At 36.5% G+C, this 11755-nt stretch overlaps 1 protein-coding gene across 2 annotated transcripts in view; it reads right to left on the reverse strand.

Moving 5' to 3' along the window:
* LOC143274815 (G protein-coupled receptor kinase 3-like) overlaps window positions 1-11755 on the reverse strand; it is a 65464-nt gene that overhangs the window by 48237 nt on the left and 5472 nt on the right. For both annotated transcript variants that reach the window (XM_076578745.1, XM_076578744.1), the window contains exon 3: window positions 8422-8495. In XM_076578745.1, coding sequence (XP_076434860.1) covers window positions 8422-8495 — 74 coding nt within the window. The remainder of the gene's footprint in view (window positions 1-8421; window positions 8496-11755) is intronic.

The following is an 11755-nucleotide window of genomic DNA, read 5'->3' on the forward strand; positions in this document are numbered from 1 at the left end:
TGTGACATATATGTACAATTCCAGGTATGGAACAAGGTGTGGTCCTGGACATCACTGTCAGGCGACATACACGTAAACATTGATCGTCCCGTCTTACTATGACAATCGGAACATCAATTGCTCTCCAGACTATCTGAGCAACAATTTAATACTAGTGAAGAGAGTCTAGCCCAAGTCACATCCCCACCTTCTAAACCAAGAGGGCTTCAGGTCAGTTGGTGCTGGGATAGTCCCCAAAAGCCAACTAGCCCCCAAGACCAAAGCACTGGAAGCCAGCACAATCTCGACTTCTAGTTCGAGTTTCAGGACACATGAGATCAGACTGAAAACTGCAGGAAGAGAAGAAGAAGAATGAAGAAGGGCATGACCAGCATTCAGAATGCAAAATTTCACACACAGTAACTGATTACTTATCTGTTCTTTCCTTTGTTGGACGTGTGCTTGTCTTGAAAATTTCTAAACTACATGAGTATACAAGTTCTGCATATTTATTTATTTATGTATTCATTTCTATAGCTGGCACAACCAACTGATATTCTATAAATAACCAACACCAAAGCAAGCCCCCCGTCCCCTCTCTCTCTTTTCTTTAAATTCCCTTTAGATGTTTACATATGAAGATTCTGTAGAAGAAAATTCATGAAAGAACTACATCATATCTTGTTCATCGTTCAACATTTTTTGCATGGGGTAAAAAAAAAGTTCTTATCTAAAAAAAAAAAAAAAAAAAGAAAAAAAAAAGACAACAACAAACATGCTGTGTGCTTCTTATCTGTTTTCTTTCATCCACACAAGCCAGTAATTTTGTGCCCACTAAAAGGCCTCTCAGCACCCTTCTCCACTTGCAGCTGAAGAAACAGTAACTGCACTTTCCATCCTCATTTTCTTCTTTCCACCCCCTCGACAGTTAATCTGCAACCTCTTGAACCAGCACTTCCGTTGCATTTCATAGATGATTTGATAAGCTGAGAGTCGGCTGAAGACAGAAGAGAGAGAGCGAGGAATTCTCACTGTCTGATGCAAAGCAGTCAAAATTGATTATTCTGCTCACATACTGTAAATTACACATCTTTTTTATGTGCTTGTGCATAGGCCTGCAAACGCCAATGCTGGTTTGAACACGAACACAATGAAACTGATATTCAATTTTCTACATTGCTGGCCTGGTTGTTCACATGTCATACATGTACCAGTTCACATCAGCACCTACACATACACACACAAAGTCACTGCATACATAAGCAATCTTAAGAAAATCCTATCGCATGTCAAAGCCATTTTCACCAAAGTCCATTTACAGTAATATAACTAATGAAGTGCAAGCCACTACTATCTCTCATCTTCTTCAGTTCACCCTCTCTGTGCATTTAAACCCAAACCTACAACAAAAATGCATGTAAGCTCAAACAACATTTATTTCCTTAAATCAATGGAGGCAGGTTTTAAAGTTTCAAGTATGATATACTTTATTGACAGGAATTATCATACAGAATAATAAAAAGGGGGCACTGCAAAACTGATCACCTTGTTACAGGATATTTTCAATCATAAGTACCCTGTTGTGACCTTGACCTTTAACCTTGACTTTAAAAAGCCTGCATGTTCTGATCAAAGCAAATCAGTGTACAAAGTTGGATGAAAGCTGGAAGGAAAACCCAAGTTATTTCGCTTCAATCTACATTCCTCCCATACTGCCATGTAACCTGATGGTTGTTGTATTGTTATACTGTTGTTATTGAAGAAAAAACAAAAACAAAACATGTACATCTGACAAAAGGTAAGTAACCATCAATGCAGATCCATGTTCAAAGATATCCAACACATGTTCTCTCAGTTTATCCACTATCCATGTTCTCTCAATACACACACACACACACACACACAGATATATATATATATATGTATATATATACGTATACATATATATGTGTGTGTGTGTGTGTGTGTGTGTGTGTGTGTGTGTGTGTGTGTGTGTGTGTGTACTATGACACTGAATTTGAACAGTCATTATTTGCAAACAAAAAATGCACTTGCTTTCATTTATAACATAAGTACGGTTCAAACAAAGTGTCTGATGAAAAGTGAAAAGTACCCATACCTCGCTCAAATTAAGAGACATGTCCACTAAGTCTTATTTTTAAATAAACATTTCATATTTATCATATATTACTATTACTACAGTATTAGAAATCAACTAACTTTCTGTTTGTTACAATGACAAAGCATTAAAAGATTGATTTACAACTCTATTTCTCTTTCTCTCTCAACCTCCCTCCTTCTCCACCATTGGGGGAAAAAAAAAAAAAAAAAAAAAAAAAAAAAAAAAATCAGTCCACCTTCCCCACAGCCCCAAAATATGCAAAGTTCAAATCAGAACAAGCTGTTGCACTGTTCCAACATCTTCTGCACATCTGTGTACTAAGCCTGAGACTACAGTGTGAGTGCCCAGTTTACATGTACATGGCCTGAGTGCCCATGTGCATCAAAGTGTGTACACTACAAGGTACAGACTTCAGCGGTTTGGCTGAGAACACAGAGGGGAATAACTCTTGTTTATAACCAGTGGACCACAGAGTCCATTATACAGAGCTGGGCGATGGAATGCAGCAGAATGCACGTGTGTGTGTGTGTGTGTGTGTGTGTGTGTGTGTGTGTGTGTGTGTGCGCGCGTCTGCATGTGTGCGCACGCGCGCGCATGTGCAGATGTGTGTGTGTGTGTGTGTGTGTGTGTGTGCGTGCGCGCGCTCGCGCGTGTATGTACCATAATAATCACTGTAGTGTGTATCACTGTGGCTGGTGTAGGTGTGCAAGAATGGGGGTGTACATATATATGGGTGGGTGCATGTGATGCATGGTTTCACATCTACTTCCATACATGGGAAATGTGTGTTAATAATGTGCGTGCTTGCAAGCATATGATATGGGGATGCACGCACAAGTGCATGCAACATCAGAACATGTAAACTGGATTTTGTTGTTGACGGGTTTTTTTTTAACATTCCAAATGGTGTAATTAAACTGGATTTTGTTGTTGACGGTTTTTTTTTAACATTCCAAATGAACTTTCCTGTACACATACATGTATCCACACATACAATGATACAGCCAAAGAGGAGAACACACTTCGAGTACTCCTTGATATATCATTGACAACTATTGGTTTGGTTTGGTGTGGTGTGTGTGTGTGTGTGTGTGTGTGTGTGTGTGTGGTGTGTGTGTGTGTGTGTGTGTGTGTGTGTGTGTGTGTGTGTGTGTGTGTGTGTGTGCGTGCGTGCGCGCGTATGTGTATCAGTGTGTGTGTGTGCATGTGTTTTACTGTTTTTTTGTGGGTTTTTTTTTGTGGTTAATTCTGTTCAAATGTGCACACTGTCTTGTACAAATAACACAGTCTTCCCTTTTCATACCCTCCATCCCCACTCTTCCCCTTCCTGTCTCCAAGTCCTCAATCAGGTAACATTCAAATTCAATGATTCATCGACACCTTCTCCCCTTACCCCCCCACCTCACCACTGCTGTGTAGCCTCCACAGAGCAACATTACACGCGCAAATATACCCTGATATACAGAAACACTAATGCTTCCAGAAATAGCAACTTAAACCCTTGTCACAGCTGAGAGCCAGATCTCTTGTTTGTATGTGCAATGAAGCAACAGAATCCTACCTCTGCTTGTGTGGGTGGAGCCAACTCAGATCATGTGTACTCTAATGCTATCCACAGTCCTGTCATTATATACATGCTGAATCAAACATGATTCACAGTCTATAAGCACGGTAACATAACTATGACAGTGTATAAACTATCTTTCCCATTCATAATTGTAATACACAATGATATAAACAAAAATATATAAAATCAAATCAACTATAACAACAAAAGCAAAAAGAAAAAAAAAAGAAAAAAAAGAGAGAAAAATGATGTCATAATTGTTGGTGTCTTACAAAAATACAAGGCATTCAGATTTCATTTCACACACACACACACACACATATACACAAGAGAGAGAGAGAGAGAGAGAGAGAGAGAGAGAGAGAGAGAGAGAGAGAGAGAAGAAAAAGGAAAGAAAAGAAAGAAAAAATATTCACAAGTGTCAGAAGTGTCTTGTAACAAATTATACAAGGAACTCAGATATCGATTACAGAAATAAAGAAGAAAGAAAGAAAAGCCATATTTACAGGAGTCATAACAAATATAACTTACAGGCACTCAGTTTTAAGATATGAACTGTACAAATAAAGAAGAAAGAAAAGTATATATGAATCGTTTATATCTATAGATTCTAACTTTTGTTTCCAGAACTGGTTTGCGCACAGTTATGACTTTGTTTTGTTGTTTTTAACGGATTGTTTCTCTGGTCGTTTTGTTACATAATGTACTCAAGAACCCTCGGTGTTGATTTCGTGTCCAACTGTGTATTGTGCTGGCATGCATTTGGTGTGGCATTGATCAGGGCATTGTCCTCGAACAGAAGGCTAGCATAAAGATCAACCATGTCATTTATTTGTTCATAGGTTATTTGATTCCCACTTGTCCACAAATCTTGTATGTAGTTTTACACTGGTCAGCTTTCGCCCATTTGGTGTAAAAAATAGTTTTCACTTTGTTACATCTGTATTCATTTTTTTTGATGTTCCATATTGATACTGGTTCAGTGTGGGTGTTTTCTTCTTGTCGTTCTATATTCAGACAGTGCAGTTTGTGCAAATAAAATCAACAACACAAAAAGAAAAAAAAGATGAAGAAGAAGAAAAGAAAGACACTCAGATTTCAATAACTTCTGATTAAACACTGTGGAAACTATGCATAGTAATGTACAGTTTAAGTACCCTCGCTGTTATTTCATACTGATTATACACTGTGGAAATCATCAACAATGAAAACAAAAAAGAAAAAAAAGAAAGAAAGACAAAGTAGAAAGACATAGTAGTAGGTAGTCTTCACTGATCACAAGAAACAGCACTGACAAACAAATGTTTTTCATTTTGGGGGCACAATCATTTTTTCTGCAACAAAAAATGGAAGGCATGAGGGAAGGGGAGGAAAGGGATGGGAAGGGAAGGAGGGAGGGAGAGAGGGATACACAGAGAGTGTGAGAGAGAGCGAGCTGAGTGATATTTCAATATATAAAAGCTAAAAAAGGGCACATGTCATCAGTTTGTTTTGCTCAGACTGTTGGCTACAGCCGCTACAAACAGGAAAGACACAAACAATGCAGTAGTTGACAACCCCAGGTTGCAACATTCTCTGCAGGGTATGAGTTGGGTTTTTTCTGTCCTTGTTGTATAATTTACACTGGTTTTAAGTACTGTGCTGTTTTAAGTTTTGTGATATTAAGATTGGTGTTGGGCATTGTGATGATTAGTTAGTTAGGCATTGTCGTGTGTGATGTGTGTGATGAAAGTGGTGCTGTGTGTGTGTGTGTGTGTGTGTGTGTATGTGTGTTTGTGTGGGTGTGTGTGTGTCTGTATGTTTGAACATGCTTGTGTTTGGCTGGATGTCTGTGTTGGTTATGGATGTTGAATGTTTTACTCATCGGGTTTTACACTGTATGGTGCAAATGAACATGCTTTAGCATGAGGGATGCTGTGTAGATTGGATTATTGTTGTTGTCTTTGATGTGGTTTGTTGTGGTTTGTCATGTTTGCTTCTTTGTTGGATCTACCTGCATATTCTAATGGATAATAATAAATATATGGTGTTCTTTTTAAATTGGAAAAATTTTAACTGTAAAGTGCTTATAGTGATAGCAAAAATATTTGATTAACTTCATCACTACATAAATAACTTATTATCATAATGTACATGCTGTTTTGGGTTCAGAATTTTCTTTGATCAAAAATGCCCCAACCAGAAGTTTGTTTGGCTTACTTGCTTTGATTACAGCCCAAATGCTGTACACATGTAGAATCCCATTAATGCATACGTATGTCTGTTTCTGCAACCATCCATCTCACCCCTGATCTAAACAGTGCTTGACTTACAGTGGTCATGCCATCCACCCATTTCTCCATTCTTTCCACACACACATGCGCGCGTGTGTGTGAGGCATATACACAGAGAAGGTTTTCAACTTTTACAAGACTGTTTTATGAATTTATATGGAAGTCTGCAGGTTATGTATGTATGTGCTTATGCTCTTTGTCATACTCAATAGTTTGCGTGTTGAATTATGTAATGTGTATGTAGTTCTACTATTTATAGATTACCATCAATCATGAATACATTATGTTAATGAACTTATGTCACACACACACACACGACACACAATGCATTACAAGCTTAGTTTTATTAACTAAGTCTACCTGTAATTTATGCCTGATTCATGTCAATAGTTTCAGAAGTGTGTGTGTGTGTGTGTGTGTGTGTGTGTGTGTGTGTGTGTAATGCGCAGGCATGTCTGTGTGCATGTTGATAGTGTGCTGATAATCTGAACATACAAATTTTAAAAAAATCAACTGATACTGCTGATACTGTGACAGTGTAAATCATGATTATGTTCAGATCAGGAATAGCACAGGTCGCACAACTTCCCCTTGCCTTCTTTTCTTTTGCAGCGCTCTGTAGCACTTGCAGCAGACAAAGATCATGAACATGCTATCATCCAGACCTAAGAGACACGACAGGACCTACATTCACACGCATCATGCCACACCCACAATTTGGTCATGTTATAACATACTCCACAGCAATAACACCAGCTGGTCACAGATATTTTCTTTTAAGTGGGAAAAAAACAAAAAAAAAAAAAAAACAGAGACAGAAAAAAGAAAGGAGCAATGTACTTGCCACTGAAGAGTCAGAGCCTTCTAAATAGAATTAAGTTTTATAACTAGTTTTGCTTTCAATAGGTTATGACTTGAATTCTAATTTTGCTCAAATTCATTCATTTATGTATCCACTCCTTGGGGGAAAAAAACAAAAAAACATCAACAAAAACCTAATCGTTAAGCAGCAACTGCACAAAAAAACAACCAAAAAACAAATAAAACCTGAGGGTCACTAGACACATTTGAAAAAGGAAATAAGACCATAACAGTCAAAAGCTTGGTGAAAACAATGTCCATCATTTCCAGTCTCCATTAAGTCCACATGGGAGAAGATGAAATCACATCAACAGTCAAGAAATGCTAAAAACATTATATGCCACAGGTCTATGAATACTAATTACTATATTATATGTCATGTGAAACAGATCTGTATCTGGGACACTGAATGGTTGTTGCTTTTTACTTGTTACTTTTCATTTTCTCACTTCTGGCATGACATCACTGGATTTTACAAACTTGAATGATTATCATACGAATGGGGTCAAATGCTTTAATGATAATAAAAACCTTTGACTAAAAAATATAATATATTCAATATCAAAAACAGGGAAAGAAAAATCTGTGACTATATTCATACTGACAATATCAAATATTGCATGATTATGTGGACAAACTAGAAACCATAGACTGCCAACCAGCTGGCATGACTACAGATAAAAAAGAGCATGAAACCATCTGTATCATGATTTCACCTGGACATTACCTTTATACGCACAGCACACATTACATGCATGTATACATGCACAGAGCATTAAAATTCGGGTTAAACTGTTTTCTATAAATAAAATTCTAAATTCTACTTTCTAGCAATAAATATGACAACATATGCTAGACCTTGTTCTATCTTCAAGTTTCAGACTAATTTTTGACACACCACACATGTATGCATATCAATTATCAAGCCATTCAAGGTCTTTTCAAAGCCATCCCTAGGACTAGTAACAAACAATAAATGTTTTTAACACAAATCTCTTTATATTCAAATGATTGTCTTCTTAACTGTGGAGGAATCCTATGCTATCTTTAACAGTATCAAGTTATTTCACAATTTGCACTTCATTCCCACTCTTTTTAATTTATTTTTCACATTTGGTTTGAAAACAAATCCTCTGAGGAGTTCTTCAACTCCCAGTTCTCTCTCTCTCTCTCTCAACACTTGTTCAGTTGTTGTCTGTTGCTGGAAATATCTTACACAGACTGAAGCGTTCTCAGTACCTCTAAAACTTTGACAGAGCTGATCATGACCAGCCCAACATCCATCTCATCCCTCCTCTCTAAACTGAAACGAAACCATATATTTAAATTTAAACAAAGCATTTCTTTTTCTCTCCTTAATTTATCCGCAACATATTTCAGGCATTTCCTCATTATCATGCGTTTAACTGTGTTTGGACTTCCTTAAATTTCTATATTTGTGTAAAATCTAAAGCCAAAGAATAAATCCAAAGATAAGAAAGAACATGTTAACATATACAGCTTCTGCAGCTCTAGGTGTACACAGAACTTTCTCCTATTTCTGAAACACCAATCTGAGATGATAGGACACGTAAATTGTTTCACACAAGCACAGTGCAATTCAGTACAGGCAAGCTTACCTCTTCATAGAACTTCAGCTGGGGAACTGGCTCATCATACACATTTTCGCAGAAATCCTTGAATAACAAGTATCCTGCAGAAAAGAAAAAGGACATAAAGTTCAGAAATAAAACATGAGTGGAGCTGTGAAAAAACAATGCATATTTAGTATATCATTTCTAAAAAGAAGAAATACACTAGACTCACTAGCTTCAGTTTATTTCATAACCAGTTATTGAGTTAATCAGAAATTTACAATATTATAACATAGATTGGTAAATTATATGTGTCATAAACCATTACAAGATTTATCTTTGTGTTTCATTTTTCTGAGTACAAATTATATCATCAGTCCTATCACCCACCCTTTCCATCGAACTACATTGGTGTTAAATTTTGAGTTTACTATCTATGCTTATAAATTTCTGCTTTTCAGTCATTCAGGAATAAAGTTGACCTTGCCCTAATGCCATCTTATTGACTTCCCTATTGTGCAATCCTGTGCACTGCTTTGGGTCTGAATCAATGTTTGGTGGGTATTTGGGAGTGTCACTAAATTTGTTCTTCTTCTCATTTGCTAAATGGGTCACTACACTTCAAACGTAATTTTAAAAGATGAGAAGAATGTATGCAGGTGTTCAGCTAAAATAACTGATGACCATGAACAATAAAGTAATGTACTTGATTTGCTAAATTTGTATAATTCTTTTCAACAACATCATATTTTTTTCAAGCTGTTCAGCCATCACCACCCTCAGGGCAAAATAACAAGAGAGGCATGGCTTTCTGGACATGTGATTATACCTATTTAAGTCTTTTTTGTTTGTTTGGTTTTTTTAAAATCAAATGCAGGGGTTAAGGTATTTATCATTATCTTTAAAAAAAAAAAAAAAAAAAAAAATCAACACCACCATATTTCATGTCTCTCAATACAAAATTTGTTAAAGTACACAACTGTGACCTTGATCTTTATTCTCTAGGAGTGTAATCATGATCTTTGAAAGCTTTTATGTCTTAACCAATCAATGTGCGCCCTGGCCATGTTTGTATATTTCCACATTTGGGAAAAAACAAAACAAAAACAAAACAAAAAACAAGAGGCAAACTCTCTGCAAAGCCTTCATGACTTATGTACAATTCCTGCTGATTTTTATCAAAAAACAAAAAAGTTTGACATGGTACAGTATATGACACCAAACTGAAAATGTGGATAGTGGTGGTGGTGTCACCAGTACTTATGTACTGATCCAAAATAATATTTTTGCTCACCATGACCATCAGAAATGAGTGTTTGTTGAACCAAAAGTGGTGTGCTATAAGTGCAAACCACATCATTCTGTCCAAAATAGCAAACTATTGGCATTTAATTGTTTTACAAATCATAATAATATTAATATGGATCTATCTAAATATCAAACATTCCCTGTTTTCATCATGTCTTCCCAGCATCAATTAATCTATCATAACAAAAACTCCCTTGCGAAACACTCCACACAAAAAGCAATTTTCAGTAATCTCCTATATCATTCCACATATTTTCTCTTATATTAACAATTGATTTACTGCAATTAGATGATACGGAAACTGGATTTCGGCTGATCCATTCCAAAATACATTTTCTGCTTACTGTCAGTGTCAAAATACAAATTTTGTTGACACAAAAATTTGTTCTTTGTTACAATTAAATGCGAATGCACGGGAAGACCATGTTGGTCACATCAGATCAGCTTTTCACAAATAATATCCATAACAGTAAAAACAATTAAATTCTTTTTTGAAGAACATGTCCTTATCTCTTCTGTCAAACTTTTCACTTCTTGAAGTTCTTCCCATCCTTTCCATGACTGTTACTTCTCTGAAACTTCACAACAAAGTAGCTATCTCATACTGAACAATCCCACAATGACAATGATTTGACTTTTTAGGCAAGATGGCAGACGAAGAAGTTGTAAATCAACAGGATTTATCAGCATGTTCAGTCTTGTTAACACACACACACACACACACAACACCACATACCAACACCAAAACATCCATCAAAGCAGATTTATACAACTTTACAAGTTTTTATGTGTTTTGAGGTCTGATTTGAAATTTTCATTTTTATTTTTTTTATCAGCATGACACATTTGGTAGGGAAGTTTATTCCAGGAGACAAGACAAAAATATGAAAACAGAAAGGGCATGCTGTCCTTGCACATTTCTTTTCACAACGTGGGATACAAAGAATAAGTGGATCAGCAGATGGTTACTACGAGTATGATCGGAGTGGAACGTAAGGCTGAACAAAATCAGACAAGCACTGAAGGAATTTGCCAGAAAGTGTAATAAAACACATGTACTAAAGAAATTTTGTTATCAATCAGTAGAGGCTCTTGGAAGCCTTGAAAACTAGGTAAGCTGCAGCATTTGAACTTTCTGAATTTTGTCAATCAAAAATTTGGGAAATCCGGCAAGCAGTGAGTTACAGTAATCAAGGCAGGAAAGAAACAGGGACGTGACTTGGTTCCTTGAACGGTGAGGACATGTCGAAGAGAACTTATTCTACACAATTCCAGGTATGCACTTTGGCAGATTTTAGTCACTTGTTTCATTGATACTGACAGATTATATTGACAAAACGTGTCTAGTAAGTTTCGTATTGATTCAGAACAGGGATAGTTGTACTGACCAGTCATGGTAGACTGGGCAATTCAGAGGTTTCTGAAAACCAATCAACAATGCCTCTGTTTTTCCAACTTCAAACGCAAGTTGTCGGCATCCAGAATTTTACACCAGTAAGGCACAATGGCATATTTTGGCGAACAGAACTGAAGTCTTCAGCAGGAATAAAATTATATAATTGACTGTCATCAGCGAAATTAACTGTCTGAAACAATGTATTTTTACATGACATTTGCCAGAGGTCGAAAAGGAAAAGAACTGGTCCAAGGCAGACCCTTGTGGCATATCCTACAACAGAGTGGATACGCTGGATTTAAGCCTGAATGAAATACATCATCAGAATTATGTCTGTGCGATAAGATCTAATGAACTTAAAGAACTGAGCCTTTCATGTTGAAATAACTTTAAATAATAGACAGGAATATCATGATCAATTAATCAAACGCAGCACTAAAATCAAGCAAATACAGACTTCTGGTTATTGCCAATCAGTGTGAGAATATTTATCAGATGAAAAAGAGCAGCCTGAGTGCAATGACTCGAATAACCACAGTAGGCAGACTGATCTATAGGCTACAAACACATTTCTGCACATACAGGGACAACTGAATCAAGACTGTACAGACTCACTTTGTTTACACATATATGCCCAAAAATATACTGTAAATAAATACACAATTTACAAAAAAT

This window comes from Babylonia areolata, chromosome 29, assembly GCF_041734735.1.
Source record: "Babylonia areolata isolate BAREFJ2019XMU chromosome 29, ASM4173473v1, whole genome shotgun sequence".
Classification (NCBI taxonomy): Eukaryota; Metazoa; Mollusca; class Gastropoda; order Neogastropoda; family Buccinidae; genus Babylonia; species Babylonia areolata.